The following is an 18790-nucleotide window of genomic DNA, read 5'->3' on the forward strand; positions in this document are numbered from 1 at the left end:
CTACTCTGGTGCAAATTACTCAAAAGTTCACACCTTCTTAGGTGTGAACTAAGAATGGTCTGTCCTTTGAAAAACGTCTACTGTGATTGATAGATATAAGAATTTAGGGGAGGTGACAAAGGAGAAAATGCCCTTTAAAAGGAGACTAAAAGCTCTCTCTGGAGAACAGCCAGCTGGGAAAGGCTGTCTTGAAGGGTCCCTCTCGAGACTCTCTCAGGGACAATTCAGATGGAGGATTGAGCTGGTGATGACAGCTGAGATGGAGCTGGCCTGGTGTCACTAGAATCCTTGCTTGGACAGATCTTGTGGTAAGTGATTAAGGACTGACTGATCTTTTCTCTTAAGGCTTAGGCCTGGGTTGGCCAGGACTGGCCAGGGCCAGCTTATCCCTTTCTCATTATTCCCTCTTTTTCTCTCTTTCTTTAATTCCTCATTGTATTAATTAATTAAAATCTCTTTAAAACCCAGTTGACTTGGGTATATTTCATAATTGGCAATATTTCCCTGGCAACCACCATATATATAAAATTAAAAACAAGACACTGTAGTGAAAACATATTTTCTGCGTTCACAATTTACTCATCCACTCTTATATCTACTACAATTTATATCTTCCACTATTTTAATCACTACAGTTCATATGCTTCATCCATTTTAATTATTGCAGTTTATGGCTCCCACTCTTTTAAATCTTACACATGGATCAAAAATATGTCAGAAAATGATTATAAAAATTGTATCAACAAATAATCTAGATTTTTTTAATTGTTAAAAGATTCTCAATTCTTTCTATTCTATCCATTTCACATAAGTACTACAGTTTTCTTCACTTTGCTAGCAACCCTTAATTGTTTTCATTCTGGTCTAATTATTTTTCCCATCTGTCAAGCTCTCCAATACTCTTCAAACTAATTCCTCTGGAAAACTCTACCTTCATAACTTGTAGAAATACTGGCTCCTTTAAATAATACACCATCTGTCAAACAGTATTTATTATCTACAATGTGCCATAGATTACACTTGATGCTAAGGATTTAGAGTAATAAATGAAGCAACCCTACTGTCTTCAAGAAGCTTCCTTTCTATCAGAATAAGCAACATGTGTATAAACATGCATATGTATGTGTATATATGAAGAGAGAGAGAAGAGAGAAGGAGAAGGAGCAGAAGGAGTAAATTAAATGCAAGTTGATAGAAAGATCTCTAGCTATTGGGTAGAACAATAATGGCTTCATGTAAAAGGTTGCCCATGAGCTCAGTATTGAAAGAAATTAGAGATTCTAAGAGGCAGAGATGAAGAAAGAGTGTATTCTAGATATAGAAGAAAGTAAATACTGTAAACATTTCTTGGTAATATAGTTGTTGGTGATCTCTGAAGAGGGATAAGTCTCTGGCAGACCTGAGACGTGTGTGTGTGTGTGTGTGTGTGTGTGTGTGTGTGTGTGTGTGTGTACTTATATATATAGGGCATATGCCTAAGTTTGTTACTTTAAATTGTAGTAAGCCACATGGTACAGAAGCTTTCACAAGTAAGAGAACCTTTGTTTAAATTCTGCCTCTGATACTTAATACCTATATGGCCTTAGGAAAGTAATTTAATTTCATTGACCTGACTCTTTCCTGCCCTGAGAAAATTCCTTCTACCTCTTTATCTATGATTCTTTAACTATGTATACATGTTTTTAGGGATCTCCAAATGTAAACATCTAACAAAAAGTCTATAGGATGTGAATATAAGATTTTTATAAATATTTCTAGAAATGTAATATTTTGCAGGAACAAATAAGATTATTAGATAATATTAATGATGCGTCTCATTTATTGCAATCCTACTAATTTCAACCCTGGGTAAAAATTGACTTTCAAAAAACATATCTGATTTAATAAGAGAAAATAATTTTAAATTATTTCAAAATGGAAAATATTAGGAGAGATCATTGGAGACATCAGTATATTTAATCTTGATATAATTATGCCACAACTTTGAGGCTAAAATCTCATTTACCTGGAAGGTTTCTAGGATGAATAGAAAAGCACTGAAATAGGTACCTTGTGTGTTAGGTTCTAAAGCTGAAAAGTCCAGAGTTTGATGGTAACCATTTCCTTCCTTACAACTTATCCTTTTGTTACTTTCTAACTTTTATTATTGAAGATACCTCTGTCATTGAAGTGTGTATGCATTTGTTTATGGAAATTCCTAGTGTGTTGGTGGGTTCCTTTGAGGAAGACAAACTAAATTGTAAAGTATGTATAAGTGGGCATATGTAGTGGGTAGTCCTTTAATTTCCTGGTACACTACCTTGCTTGTTTATACTGTAATGAAGCATTTTAATGAGCTTTGACTGAATTATAATCTAAGAGTTGGTTCAGGGTGTTCCTCTGAGACATGTTACAAAAGTTCACAATTTCTGAGTAGAAGTCTGTTCCTCATTAGCTGGGACAGCCAGAAGTATGCTTGCTCCACAGCTTCAGTGCCAAACAGAAAACCTGTGTCTCAAAAGGACAGGCCAGAGAATTTGCCCTGCTGTAGAGTAACCCCAGGGCTTTCATTAAAAATGTCAGTCTGTTTCACCAGAGCAAATGCTGATAGGATGTCATGTTGGTGCCTCTGGAGGGTAAGCACTGACACCCACTAATAGTCTGACAAATTGTTAAATAGTTGATGTAGTTTTGGTTGAAGAAACAAATCACTAAGGCTTGGCATACCTGGGCATTAAACTGTAGAGCGCTTACTCTCTTCATTAAGATGAAAGCTGATCTTTCACATAGAAGAAAAACAAAACAAAAGACCTTTCAAAAATGGTACCTTGTTGAAATCTTGGGTTAGTTATATAGTCATTTGAATATAAGGTTTGATTCCTGTTCTAGACAGCATTGGGTTGAATGTTCTTTCTGGGCATGACCCATTTGCAGACCTCTAATCAATTGAATCAACTGTTCATTGACTCTAATCCTGCATCTGTCTGTTTCCTTTCTCTTCCTCTGATCTTTTATATAAAGTTTCTATGTATGTTAGTCATTTTATAATAATATCACAGAGCTCTTAGTTACTAAATAAATTGGGTATAATATGGAGTGATTTAAACGTATGGACCACTGGGTTTAAAGAACGCAGCATTAAACCCTAGCCCCAACACCTCCTTAGCCACTGGTTAGAAAAGCATCTATTGCCCTACTCCCTACTAATTAATTCTTTTCTATTCTGTTAAGTATTTATAAGGATATATGCCTTAAAATTAGATATTTTAGTAATATTACATGAACTGAGTATAGAAGCATCAAGTCTTTCCCGAACAATCACCTGAGTACAGATTGAAAGTAAGGAGAATTGCATCTTCCCATACTTGTTCTAAGATTCTACTGTGGTTGTTTTTAATCTTACTAGGTGAGTAAATGGCAAGGGGAACAGGATAGGGAAATTAGGGGAAAAGCCAAAGGTGTATCTTCTTTGCATTTTGCCCATGGGCAAAACCTCAAAGTAGACCCTATTATATTCCCTAATATATCATGAAAGTAGCAAAACCTGCCTACTCTTCATGCCGATATTGTGATTATAAATTCAGATGCTTATGGAAATTGATAAATAGCCCATATCTTGGTTCTGTATTAATACAGATCAAATAATGCAGTGATGTGTCACCACTATTAGTTTATGCTTCCTATGGCCTCTTTTCTGACCCTCTTCAATTCTTCCTTTATCTCAGCCACAAAACACAAAGATTCAGCAGGATTAACTGGATTGATGGAGTTGCCTTTGTGTATCATGGATCATACATTTAGAGCACGAAGAGACTTTAAATGATACAGCATCCAATCTTATCTTTTTATAGATGAGGAAACTGTTGCATAGATTAATTGACTTGCCCATGATGTCTGAAGCAGGATTTGAATCAAGATCTTCTTGACTCCAACTCTAGTATTCTCTTTTCAACAACTCTTTGCATCTCAAACATTATCAGCTCATATTAGCATAACAATTAGTGCAAAGTAATTTACCTTTAATATTATGGTATCATCTCTTTGGCTTATGCATATTTTCTTTTCAGGAAAAAGTGATCCTTTTTGCTTATTAGAATTGGGAAATGACCGACTTCAGACACATACAGTTTACAAAAACCTCAATCCTGAATGGAACAAAGTTTTTACATTGTAAGTAAATGTCAATGGCAGCAAAACTAATCAAACTTTTATGTATGAGAACTTTCATTTAGGTGATCTATTAAATATGCTATTGATTTGTGCAGGTTGGGGCTATTAAATGAGATTAATTTTCTATTTGTTGAGGAAAATACCCCCTTTTTTCATTCCTTAAAGCCTTTTATACTTTAATAATACCTAGACTTAATATTTCTGAAGAAGGAAATGGCAAACCATTCAAGTATCTTTGCCAAGAAAACTCCATAATGGGGTCATGGAGATTCTTATACAACTGATCAAGTGAACAAAACAAAAAGTTAACATTGGAAGTAACTATTTTGAGCCAAATTAGTAAAGCAAATTATTTAATGGAAAAAAAAACAGACCATCTATGAATTCTCATTGGTTTCATGTGGTTCTTTTCATTCTATTTAATCTTTGCTATCCAACTTTTTTAATACCTGCCATATTTCTCAAAGCTAATCCAAATAGTTATGAAGCTTGATAATGTCTTATTTACAGATTTAAATTGGAAACAAACACTTGGCAAGAAATCAGATGCTTGTGTTGTTTTAGTAAAAGGGAGGACCATGCTGCTATGAGTCTGGTCATATAATAGGCTTGTAAAGGAAAGAGTGGGGTTGATTCAAAATTATGTAGGCTAGAGTAATGGAAGAGTCTAAAAAATCCAAAAGAAGTGGTTTCAGTTTCACTGTTAAAACTAGCAAAATGTCAGGTGCCAACAACCATTCATTTTGGTATTGCATCCTAGGAACTATAGTTTAGTCTTTTATTATCATTGATTTCTGAATGTAGGTCAATACAGTAAAGTTTCTAGATACTTTTGGATTTCTCAATATCTTATGTTTGAGATCTTGGGCTACTGAATCTTTCAGTCAACAGTTGATTTTGAACAGTTTCACCAAGAAGTAATTCCCAAGTTAAAAATTAAGTACAATTTTTGTTATATTTTAAAGTAATTTACCCTTACTCTACTTAGTCATCTTGCCCTTTGTCTTGTTTCTTCATAATTCCGGACTGAGTTCATGTACACAAAAAAGAATGTCATAGAGGAAAAGTTGACTTCTTTATTTTTCATATGGATGTCTGAACCTTCTATGATGGAAGGTTTGGGAATACAGTCAGTTTGATTTAATTTTTGGAATTTAATTAAATGGTAGTTTTATACTCTAAGGAAATGCAGACTTAATTAGTGAAACAGTTTTTTCAGATCTTCAAGGAGCAGACTTCATTTGTGTGTGTTTGTATATAACACACTCTGTACTTTTTGTTCCAGTCCTATTAAAGATATCCATGATGTTTTGGAAGTGACAGTTTTTGATGAAGATGGAGATAAACCCCCTGATTTCCTTGGGAAAGTTGCCATCCCCTTGCTGTCTGTAAGTTATCATCACTGAAAAACATTGCTTCTTTCTACTCTGATGGGCTTCAATGGACTAGAGTTATATTTTCTTTTCCTAGCTAAATTAAAGAGCTTGATGGGGAGATAAACAGCAAAAAAAAAAAGGTTATTTCTTATGCAATATTTTAAGAATTTCTTGATATACAAAAGTCTACCTTTTTATATGATACTTTTACCAGTCAAAATATTCTTAAATTTCCCATCATATATTGTAATTTTGTATTTTCCAGTACCTGTTTATGATCTCTATATATACATATATATGTTTTTACCACTAATTTCCCATGGTTGTATATTTTTTGATAACCCTACTGAGAATTGCTCCAATGTTTTCATCATTCTCTCTCTCCTCCCCATCACTTACTCACTCACTCTCTCTCAACACACCCACACATATAAACTCTTCTCTAATTCATATATGTGAACTCTTCTCTAACTCATACATAAATATGTCTATATATTTCCAAGGAGTTAGAGAAAATGTACACACAAATATACATGTGTGTATATATATATATATATATATATATTTATACATATAGACATTATATATGTGTACGTACATGCATATATATGCCAATTTCTTGGAATTAAACACTAAATATTTTGTTGCAATGATCTGTGGACTTTTTGTAGAAGAAGAGGTAATTCAGTGATCTACTGATATATTTATATAGAGGCAACAAAGCCTTCCTTAATATGAGGAAGCTTTAAATATACTTTTTGGTTTAACCTTCTATCTTAGAATTAATATTGTGTATTGGGTCCTAGGCAGAAGAGTAGTAAGGACCAGAAAATGGGGAATGAGTGACTTGCCCAGGGTCACATGGCTAGGAAGAATTTGAGGCTAGATTTGAACCTAGGGCCTCCCATCTCTAGACTTGGCTTTCTGTCCACTAAGCAGCTCCCTTTGAATATATCTTAATGAAAGCATTCAAAAGAGGAAAAGATGACTAGTGCCCTTTAATGGTAATAGGGAAGGAACATGGAAAAAATAGGTACTAAACTCATCCTAAACAATTTAATGTACATGTCCATTTGTATTCAGTGCATTCTTCTACATTGGCCATTTATTGACATTTTTAGTTTCTTGGCTATTTGTTATACCTTTATATATTTCTTCCCCAAGATTTACATTTTTTAAAAACTCAGCATATTTTACTGGATAGAGTTAGTCTATTTTTTAAAAATGATTCTTCTGCATCACATGAAGTGCCATTTGATGTTTACGGGGGAAAGGGAGGATTGGTGTACCTCTTAAAATCTTTTATTCTCTTTTTGATCACTTTGCTAATTTTTCCCCAAGTCCTAATATCCCTGATGTTACTGGAAGAGAGGGCCTGGAGCATCTGCTCTCCTGTAGAATCTGTTCTTGCCAAATGCTATATATGATTAGCATCAGGCAATGTGGGCTATAGAAGAAAGATCTTAATTTGAATTTTCTTTTTCTTTTTTTTATTAGGACATTGTCAATTATTCCTTTAAAATTCCATGTAAAAAAAGGATGTTTTCCTGAAGTTTGCATGTTGTTCAGTTACTTTGGATGGAAAGAATTCTCTAATCTAGTCTCTTTCTCTTTGATTGAATGGCTTTTCCAAATAATTCCTTTAGGCTGATACATTTCTCTTTTTAGGTGCACACACTTAGCACCTTTGGTTTCTCTCTTCTTCATAAAAGCATTACTTAAAATGATTTTTTTGTATATAAGCAGGAAGTGTACTTTTCCCTTTAATCTATACTGTCCATTTGCTTAAAAGTGAACACTAAGGAAATACCTCCTAGATTGCTTAATTATTTTTCTCCTCTCTCAATCCCCCAAAAGGATTAGTAATCTCAAACATTTGGCACCTTTATTTTTCCTGGAGTTAGAAGTCATCTCTGCATCTATGGTTTTCATGAAATGTCCTGAGCCGTTACAATTTATCTACTTAATGTTTTTGTTCATCTCTTCACTAAAAAAAAAAAAAAGAGTTTAACTTGTCCTCTATATCAGGACCTTTTATGGGATATATATAACCTATTCACATGATCTTGGTAGCCATTTCTTTTAGATTATGGCATAGTACTTCTTGGTGTCTATCAGATTTGTCTCCCTACCACTAGAGCATGTACTCATCAGAAGTGTGGCCTCTGTTACTTACTATTTGTCCTTCCTTGCCTGTGTTACCTTTGATGTTACCTGGCACAAGTGACCATAACATTGTATTAATGTTATAAATAAATAAATACGTCAGTGACAGTAGGATACTCTTTGCTTTACTCATAGCCTGTCTTTTCACCACCATCATTCAGCATATCCTCTTTTGAGATTCACTTTATCTTCTTTATCCAGTTGACTCCTTGTCACATCCTTTCTTTAATAATTCATTAAATTGTTCCTGTTCTTCCCTTCTATACCAATCCCTTTAAAATTGAGGATTTCAAAATATACTTCATTCATTATCCCCTCAAATATCCTGGTCAAGTTCTTAGTTCTTCAGTCTTCTCTTCCAATGACCTCCATAGTCCTGCTACCATAATTATAAACAGGGATGGCCATACTCTTGATATTGTCATTTATATATGTTTCATCTGCAGGATACAAAATTATGACATTCTTTTGGCCTTAATCTCCTACTTCTCTATCTTATATACTGTCTTGAGAGATTCACTTCATCTTCATCATCCAGGGGACTCCTTGTCAGTCAGATCCTTTTTCTCTACCTCTCAAAAAAAAATCTTTCTTATTCCTTGCTCTCTCATTTGATTTAGACCATGATGAAGATAATATACTTTCTCCTTGTCAAAGGGATTCCTTTATCTGATGATTTTATCCCCTATATTTTCTTCCTACTCTTCTCTCTCAATCATTCTATTAGTCTTCAATCTTTCTTTATTCACTGTTTTCTCTATTACCTACAAATTTTCCCAGGTTTCGCTTGATTCAGCCATTCCTTCAATATTTCCTCTTATATTTCCTCTCTTCCTTTTTTCAACCACAGACCTTGAAAGGGTTGTCTACATTTATTGCTTTCATTTTCTTACCTTTTACTCACTTTTCAATGACTGTCCATTTAACATATACATGAGAGGAATCCCCACATCTAAAGCATTAATTTTTATACTATATAAATACATTGTATAATTATATTATCTTATGTGACTGAAAAAAGTAAGTGAAAAATATGAAAGTTTTGATTAAAACATTTTAACTGGTATATTTCTAGATACTAAATATGAGATTTTAAAACTTGTACATTTAAAGGCAGCCTAGTTATTTAAAACTTTTTGACTTTTCCTTTGCTCTACATTTTTAAAATGAAATTACTAAAAATAGAATTATACCATTGTTGCAGTCTATTCTTTCCAGTTGCTTAGCATTTCACATGTGAAAAAGGTGTATTTAATTGTTCTACCTAAAGGAGACCTATTCCAGTTGTTCTAGGTAGGATTTGTACCATGTAGCCAATAGAATTTCATAATGGTTATTGAGATAGAATGATAAGAATAAAATGAATCTTAAATGACTATACTAAGCCATCTAGAGAACCTAGTGCTTATAGTTTACATATAATGAAAAAGTCAAGGTAATTAGATTTTACCCACCTGTCTTATCAACATATTGAAAACAGAAAAATATTGTGGTTCAGTAGTTTCTAGTCATCTCTGAATCTTCATGACAGTATTTGGGGTTTTCTTGGCACAAGTATTGGAGTTATTTGCCATTTCCTTCTGCTCATTTTTCAAATGAGGAACTGAGGTAAATAAACAGGGTTAAGTGACTTGCCCAGGGTCACATAGGTAGTTTCTGAGGCTAGATTTAAACTCAGAAAGATGAGTCTTCCTCTTCAGAGACCTAGCTATAAACCAATGTGCAATTCTTTAAAATAAATTTTAATAACTTTTTAAAACATAATTTTGAATATAAGAAAAATAAGTAAAATCCCTTAAAATAAAAAGTCACCAACTTTTCCATTTCTTTTATCTTATTAATCTCAGCATTTGTTGCTTTGTTAAAATTCTTGATCAGCAAAGTTTCTGCCTAAATAGATAGAACTGGCATTTTGTGTTTATTTTGAATATCTTTGTGTTTATAGATGTTTGGCATAGATGTTTGCTAGGTATTTTATTCCAAAAGAATGTAAATCAATTCCTTCAGAGTAGAGATTTCCATTTGCCCTTAGCACCTATCCTAGTACTGATAATAAGTATTTAATAAATCTTGTTAAGTTGAACCCAAATAAAATGATTCCTTAATTAAAAATGTAAGTTATTAGCTCTAGGATAATTAGATAAACTAGTAACCAATTTACAAACTATGATATTTTTTAAAATTTAAGGAAAGAGGTTTCTGTAGATATGTATTTTAAATAAAATCTCTAAATTTTTATGGGGCAGGTTATATATTAAGTCTGGCACATTCTCTTTGGTTTACTCAAAATGGTAATATTTTAATAAAGTATCCTTAGCTTATTAAAGAGTCTGCTCTTAAAACATAATTATATCAATCCACTTTAGTTTTAAGTAAAGCCATTGTGTTGTCTGCCTACTGCTTCATTCTATATACTGCACTCTTAAATTAGTTGTAAAAAAATCTAGAAAAACATTACTTGATTTTTAGAAAATTAATCTCACATGGTAGTTATGAATTTAATTATATTCAATTTACTGTAAAGTTTTGTAAAACATGTTATTTAAAATATAATCATGTTTATAGAATATCACATAATAGATATTGAAATTTATTTCAAGAATGCATGAAAATCTGTTTGATTTGTTATCTGTATTTCCTTATCTCCTGGTCACTAACAATCTGTTTTCCTGACTCTACTACTCACTCAACCAAAACAATTTTCTTCATGATTACTAATTTTCTCTTTAGTTCTAAAGCCATTGACTTTTTCTCATTATTCTACATTCTCTCTGACCTCTCTACTCTTTTTGACCCTGTTGACCACTCTCTTCTTCTGGATATTTTCTTCTTTTTTGGTTTTGATAATACTGTTTTTAGTTTTCTTCATACCTTTCTGACCATTGCTTCCCAATTCCCTTCACTATATAATTTTCCATTGTCAAGTCAGTAACTGTGCATCAGCCTCAAAACTATTATAGATCCTTTTCTCTCTCTTTTCTAAAAAGTTAACAATTTAGATGACTTTCTTTTAATATAATTGCTTGTAATCTTAAGTATTTCATTTTATATGTTTTTAAACATTATTTTTGAGAAGAGGTCCATAGGCTTCACTATAGTGCTAGCAGGGCTGACAATACACACAAAAGATTAAGAACACCTATTCTTTGCTCTCTGTTGTTCTTTATAATACCATTAGTTCACATGGATTCAATTATCTTTTTTTGATGACTCCCAAATCTACATGTCCAAGAATGATTTGTCTCTCTGGAACTTCAGACCTTCAGTGCCATATTGCTGGTCTTTCTGGGTATCCTCTTATTATTCCCAAAGTCAAATTTTCCAAACTAAGATTCATAATCTTCCTCCTCCAAAGTCTATCACTCTTCAGAAGTTCCCTATTCCTATGGAAGGCACCCAACCTTGGTGTCATTCTTCGGGTTTCCCACTCTGACTCACTCCCAATATCTAATCATATGGAAAGGCTTGTCATTTATATATCATATTTATAACATGTGTTCCTTTCTGATAGCCGCATTTATGTAGCCACTGTACTAGTTCTTGCCTAGTCATTGGACTGCTCAAAAGTCATGACCAAAAAAGGAGTCTAGATATATTTTTTTAAAATCTAGAACAGAAAACTTCCTAAATCTATTCGAACTTGAAACAAAAGAATACACAGGTCAACTGAAGACAAAAAATCACAAAATTAACAGACCCAAGAACATCTTAGCTAAAACCCAGAGTTTCCAGATCCAAGGGAAAAATATTCTAGCATCCAGAAATAAATAATTTAAGTAACAACAAGAGACATTCAGAATCACACAAAATTTAGCAAGCATTAGTAAAAAATAGAGAGCTTTGGATGTACTCTCCCAGAAGATAAGGGAAATAGTTGAGAAAAACTAATACAGCAAAACTAAGTCAAATCCTAAAGTGGAAAAAATGAACCTTTGGTGCAATATAGGACTACCCTGCATTGCTGAGGAGAAGCCCAGTACTTTGTAGAACTTTTGATAATCAAATATAAGAGTTAAGAGAAATATATAGAAGTAAATGTAAATGAACAACAAAGTATTAAATACAGATAAACAGCTTACATTCCAATATAGGGAGTTTGATTTATGTTCTCTCTCAACTTTATCATCATCCAGGGTTATAGAAGTTGCAGAAGTCCTAAGAGCGATTCTATTATGTCATTCATGATGATCTAAAAAGAAGAATTAAAAAGGAGGATAAGTTATAGTAGGGGATCAAGAAAAAAGAAATAAATAGTAAGGAAAGTTGTAGAATATTATCTCACATAATTGGAGAGTACATGTAGGTCTATACAAATGAGGAATAAGTTGTTGGGGGAGTGCTGGACAATTTAACTTCACTCTCATTTGAATTGATCTAAGTAGGGAAGAATATGCATACCCATACACCCAGTTGTATTAAGTATAAAATGTATTTCATTCTTCAGGGAAAATAGGAGGGAAAGAGAAAATAAAAGGAGAGGAGAAATAGAAAATGGATGGATTTAGAGGAGAAGAATTAGTTCTTAACAAAGCAAAACAAACTTTAATGTTGCAGAAATATTTTTAGATACTTTTTTGGAGGCCAAAAATTAGAATCTGATGTGAAATAGCCCATCAAAGTGGAATTGGCTGATGTGAATTTTAAAACTACTCCACCCTACTCAGACTGTACTTTTTCCTCCCCCCCCCCATTTGAATAAATTTATTTAGTCAATTTAGAACATTATTCCTAGGTTACAATAATCACATTATTTCCCTCCCTCACCTCCACCCACTCTTCCCACTCTTAGTTGGGTATTACTTGTGTCCTTGATCAGAACCCATTTCCATGTTGTTGTTTATACTAGGATATTCATTTAGAGTCTACATCCCCAACCATATCCCTTCGACCCATGTATTCAAGCAGTTGTTTTTCTTCTGTGTTTTTACTCCCACAGTGTTTCCTCTGAATGTGGATAGTGTTCTTTCTCATAGATCCCTCTGGGTTATTCAGGATCACTGCATTGCCACTTATGGAGAAGTCCTTTACATTGTACCACAGTGTATCAGTCTCTGTGTACAATGTTTTCCTGGTTCTGCTCCTCTCACTTGTGAATCTTAAAAACTAATCAGATTGTACTTTAGAAGATTTTATTAAGCTATTCCCTTATTGTAACAATGGAGATACTTGATCTAACAAGAATCAGGAATGTGTTGGGAACTTTTAAAATTACTCCACCCTACTCAGACAGTGCTTTAGGGAAAGATAAAGTTGTAAACTCCTGATTGAACAATGAAAGTCCCTAACTCATACCTTATAGTGAAGCTAGAACCTTAAGATAGGTCTATTTTTAGATCTAATACAAAAAGGTGTTAAGTACCTATAAAGATTAAATTAATCACAAAAAGGTCAAGTAACTTACAAAAGGCAAGCTTAACAAAGATGTGTGAAGTACTCAGAAGATATAATCTAACCAGAGAAGGTGAGAACCAAAGAAGATGAGAACTAAGAATGGGCAGTCCTGGATAAAAGTGTCTACTGTGATTGGTAGACATGAAAATTTAGGGGAGGTGACATAAGAGAAAATTCTCTTTAAAAGGAGACTAAGAAACAGTTCAGGGGGAGTTGGAGTTCGGAGTTGAATTGAGTTGGATTCTGAACTCTGTTCAGGAGATTCAGTGAAGGACTGGAGCTTGCTTGGAGACGGTCTTGTAGTGAGTGATAAGACTGACTCTCTCTCCCTTAGGCTCAGGGAGGCCACTTTGACCTAGGCCTTTACTACTACTTGGCTCAGCCAGAGCCAGAGCAGTTTAAATTAATTCTCTCTCTCTCTCTTTCTCTCCTTCCCTGAATTCCTTCTCTCTGTATTAATTAAAATCTCCTTAAATCCCCATCTGACTTGGGTATTTTCCTATTTGGGAATTTCCCATGGCGACCACTTATTTAGATATTAAGTAAAAACACTAAAAATTATCCTTACGGTTTTGGTGTTTACACACTCTGCATCAATTCCTGGAGGTTTTTCCAATCTCCATGGAATTCCATCACCAAAATATACCACAATTTGTTCAGCCATTCCCCAATTGAAGGGCATCCCCTCATTTTCTAATTTTTTGCCACCACAAAAAGCACATCTATGAATATTTTTGTACATGTCTTTTTCCTTATTATGTTTTTGGGGTACAAACCCAGCAGTGCTATGGCTGGATCAAAGGGCAGACAGTCAGACTGTATTTTAGAAGATCTGATTTAGCTATTTCCTGATTAGTAACAATGGAGATACTTGGTCTAACAGAACCAAGTCTTGGGAACTCTACATTTCTTCACCCTACTTAGTTTAACAAGGTCAGGAATGTCTGCACCATACTCAAGGATTAAGTGTCTGAGAAGATGGCTTTCAACAGATATGTGCAGAAACAGCAGACAGATCTCTGGGCTGTCCTAAGTCAAGCTAAGCTAACATTGGTACAGATGAGATGCAGGAAAGTGACGTAAAACCATCTATATAGGGCACGTCACTTCCTCTCTTTGGCCTCTTTTCCCCGAGAGGAGTCTCTGACTGGCACTGTGATAAGTGTTCCGACATCTTGGCGTGGTGGCAGCTATTTGTCTGGGTTTTGGCGGTGAGTTTGCCCTTGAGCTAATTCAGGTTCAGTCATCTTAGCTGAGCCCTCTTGGAGTTCAGGCTGATTCCTTTCTCTTTTAACTCTCCAAAACCTTACCTTCTAGAGCCTCTAACCTTCCTGTCCAGCAGAAGCCAGGTGGGAGAAATCCTACACCCTTTCCTTCTCCCTTCTTAAATTTCTTTCCACTATATAAATTAAATCACCATAAATTTACAGACTGACTTGGGTAATTTTTTTTTATTATTTGGGATATCCATGACAACCAATAATTAATATAGTTTAGGTCACAATGCTAAAATTATCCTTTATACTGAAAAAATTATGGTATATAAATAGGATAGAATACTATTGTGCTGTAAGAAATATAAAGGAAATGCTTTCAGAGAAATCTGAGAAAACTCCTAAGAGCTGATGCAAAGTAAACAGTCCCAGGAAAGATAAAACTTTATTCAATGATTACAGTATAATAAAGATAAACAACTTTGAAAAATTTAGGAACTCTGATCAATGTAATGGCCAGCCATGATTCAAGAAAATTAATAATGGAAAATGCTACCCACTTCCTCAATAAAAAGTGAAAGAGTACAATATATGTGTGTTTTTGTACATATGCTTAATTTTTCCTTTTGGATATAGTCCATGATGAAGTTTATTTTATATGACTATTCATGTTTCTAACAGAGATTTTGTTTTCCTTTATTTTTCATTTGGTAGAAAGAAAGAATAGGAGGAAGAAGATTTTTTTTTTTACTGATTGAATTGGAATTGGAATTTTACTGATTGGAAAAAATATAATTTTTTTTAAAAAAGACCTTTCACATGTAGGAGATAGCTTTAGAATAATAAAGAATGATTCTAATTCTGAATGTTTAAAAAAAACAAATCAAGTGTCTCACAAATGTTTGTATTTGTATTGTGTCATTTTTTAAAGTGACCTCAAATTTATCTATGGGCTCAAGTAAAATTATGATGAGAAATCAGTGCTATTGAATCATCTTGGTAGAGTGAATACATAGAGAGCTGACTTCAGAGTCAGAAAGACCTGGGGTTTAACAGTGGATCCTCACATAGCTGCATAATTCTGGGCCAAACCCAGACTCTCATTGCTTCCAGGCAGCTTTCTAAAAGTATAAAATGCAGAGAGGATGCTCATCTCTTTTGGAATAGGTAATTAACTTCTCCTCTTACACTGATAAATGCCAAGACTAGTACAAAGATAAAATTGATATACCTTTTAAAAAGTCACATTTTAATTCATTAGCTATTAAACCCCATCTTTTAAGGTAGGATTGTTTAAATTTTCTGATAAAAGGGGTACAAAAAGTAGATAGTATTTTGCCAAAGGTTCAAAGGTGTAAAAAGCCAATGCTTTGCTATAAGGCAAGTTTGTTGGTCTGTGAATCCATCACATTCCATGGGCATCTGTGGGGACAGTAACTAGCTGTGCCTATTACAACAGTTTCAGTTAATTAGGTTTATAGAGCAATTTTTCTAGAATTGCTTGTACCTAATAAACATCCATGCTTTAAATTTGCATTTGCATTTCCAATTAAATATTTACCCAAGTTCCAATTCTGGTTGTAAGTTTGGAGGTTTGCACATTCTAATAGACAGACTTTCTCCATCATAATTTTGGAGGCTAACTACTCTGCCCTTAATATAAATGCAAAAACACACAGTCAGATCTATAAAAGCAAGACCATGGTGCCCTTATTAACATTTCTTACTTATTATCATATGGTTTAGTCCCTATATCATTGAAAATAATACTGATTCTAAATTGTGCTAGAATGTGACCTACCTACCAACTGAGATTTGATTCATTTTCTTCTTTATAGTGCTTGGCTTTATAACCTCTTCTCATTGCATTCAACAGGATGGTGACTTTCTACTGTGCATCAGCTGGAACAAACTAGGTTATCATACCATTGCTACATTAAACTGTTATTTTTTTCTTTTGTGTTCAGTGAAAGGTGCCTGATGAAGTAATGTTACTTTATTTCCAATTATTCTCTTTTTTTTATGAAGGTCAAACAACTGAGAAATTAATATGAATCTTTAGTGTTAGATTGAACTATAATTGCATATCTTTCCTACATAAGCCAAGCTGATAGTTTTATTCCTTGATATTAATTCTGATTATCTTCCCCATTGAATCAGGTGGTGATAGCTTGCATCAATGCAATTCTAAATGGAGGATAATGATAACTTTTAGCATAAAAGAAATGTTCCAGCTAAGAAAAGAGAATGTTTTCTGTGTCCTTGGACACCAATCTCTTTTGTGTAGGGATCTCTATGACCACTTAACTTTGTCACACAAATTAATGAATCCAGAACATGTATATATATGAAAACTATTTTATGTCCCGGAATCACAAACTATTAAAGCTAAAAAAGGATCACCTAGACTAACATAATCATTTTTTTCAAATGAAAAAAACCTGAGATCCAGAAAGAATAAATGAGGATGCTCCAAATTATATAAATTAGTGGGATAGCCAGGTCTTGAAAGTCTTTAATGTCAGTCATTTTAAACTCCATTATAATATGATAGAATCATGTGTAAAACCCTTTTTTGAATATAGGCTTAATATTTTTTAACTTAGTGTTAATTTAGTTCCAGAAAACTAGTAAAATTTGCCTATATCTTTTGTTATTAGAAATATTGCAGCTAATTTTAGTTTGAAGACCTGGTATCAGTCCATAAAGTGAGTTTTGGCTACCATAAATATATGTTAATAGAACTGATTTATCTCTTAACTCTAAAATCATTTGGGATGTTTTTATTTAATACTTAGAACTGAAAATCTGTGAACTCATTGATTTTCCCCCCTTATGTATAAAAGCATGCATATAAGAATTATGGGAGCTAGGATACCCCAGAATTTTTTCCCTAGGGTTTAAAGTTCCACCAAAGAAAGCAGAGTAAAAAATGAGGAAATGTCATGTATTTTATTGGCCATTGTTTTGCAGTTTAATAAGTAAATATAAAATATATTTCAATATGATTTCTTATAAGTCTATGGCAAATTAATTCCCAAGGTAAATGGGCAGCACTTTTGTCAATTCTACCCTTTCTACTTAAAAAAAGGAGAGGTTGGTAGGAACACTGTGTAATATTTCTCTAACTTAATTTACTAAAGGATAAAGTGATCCAGATTTTGGCTTAGAAGTTAAACTTGGCAACCTCACATTGATGCACAGTTCAGTCCTATGCAAGAAAAAAAGTTACTTAGGAAATCAGAAACCATATTCCCTACTTTGTCATGGTTTTTTCCCATTAAAAATTTTTATCCTTAAAGTTGTCCAAGTTGACCCCATGTAGCACTTGAGAACTGATTGGAATTGCCAGGCAAATGTGGTATGACTGTAGCTTAAATCAGAGCAAGGGTAGGTCAAAATAAAGTTGTCATATTGTCATATTTTTTTTTCAAACATAAAAGATCCCATGTTCAATAACTGAAACAGTGGATAAAAATAGAAACTCAAATTCCTGTTTGAACACTGTTCAGGAAGGATAACAGATCTTTATGGGGCACTTTTTCCTCTTAGGCACTGGCTAGAAAAACTATCTTTCTCCTGAAAAGCTCTGAAATCCAAGTGAGGTGGGGTGGCTTTGGGAAGGAAAATGACCTCTCCCTTGTAATATGAAATTGTTGTTTTCCCTAGTGACTTATTTAACTCATTTCCACCACTGTTTATATGAACGCTGTACTAAATTCATGCATTGACAGCAATAGTCATTTAAAATATGGTTGAAATTTCATGCCCTCAAATTTCCCCTGTTATCTTTAATCTTTGATCATTAGGATCCCAAATGGAGCGTTTGGTGAGTTGCAGCTTTATGTGCTACCATCTAGAATTAACTGGTCTGCTTCCTAAAAAGCCAAATGTTTAATCAATACATATACTACTGTGTATAATAAAAACATTGGTGCCATCAAATTTGAAGAGCGAAGGCCTTTAACTTGAGCCAAATAGTTTCCAAAATGGTAAGGGAGATGTTTTTCATAGATATCTAATGTGCTGGGGCCAACAGTCAGATTAGTGCATGGAACTGCTTTCACATACTGGCAGGAAGAAGCTCTCTGAGGGATTTGTTTATTTTGAATGTTTATCAGTACATGGTGCATTTCTAACCTGTCCTACACCTCACTTTTAGCTGTGTTGATTTATTTATTTAATTTGGATTGTGCCCTGGCTAATGGAAAACTTGTTCTTTTTTAATAAACCAAAATTTTGGTGACCTTTTGGATCTTTGGAAGAGAAGTTTTCATTCTGAATTGCTAATAAACTAAGCTGATTGTTTTCCATCAACACATTGGCTTTCAGGGCAGATTTTTCAGACTGGTTATTATTGTAGTGTGGCTTCACAAACTACATCATTGTGGAATTAAAAGTTGGATTGTAATAGGTTTAATCTGCAATTTAATATTTGTTCCATTGTTGGTCATTTTATATTTTCGACTTTGAAGAGATGACGCTCTTTAGGTA

The 18790-nt window shown here is 33.6% G+C and overlaps 1 protein-coding gene across 4 annotated transcripts in view; it reads left to right on the forward strand.

Annotated features, from left to right (window-relative positions):
- MCTP2 (multiple C2 and transmembrane domain containing 2) overlaps nucleotides 1–18790 on the forward strand; it is a 266895-nt gene that overhangs the window by 164782 nt on the left and 83323 nt on the right. For all 4 annotated transcript variants that reach the window (XM_001371894.3, XM_007479407.2, XM_007479410.3 and 1 more), the window contains 2 exons: nucleotides 4047–4149; nucleotides 5435–5537. In XM_001371894.3, coding sequence (XP_001371931.1) covers nucleotides 4047–4149; nucleotides 5435–5537 — 206 coding nt within the window. The remainder of the gene's footprint in view (nucleotides 1–4046; nucleotides 4150–5434; nucleotides 5538–18790) is intronic.

Source organism: Monodelphis domestica, chromosome 1, assembly GCF_027887165.1.
Source record: "Monodelphis domestica isolate mMonDom1 chromosome 1, mMonDom1.pri, whole genome shotgun sequence".
NCBI classification, from domain to species: domain Eukaryota; kingdom Metazoa; phylum Chordata; class Mammalia; order Didelphimorphia; family Didelphidae; genus Monodelphis; species Monodelphis domestica.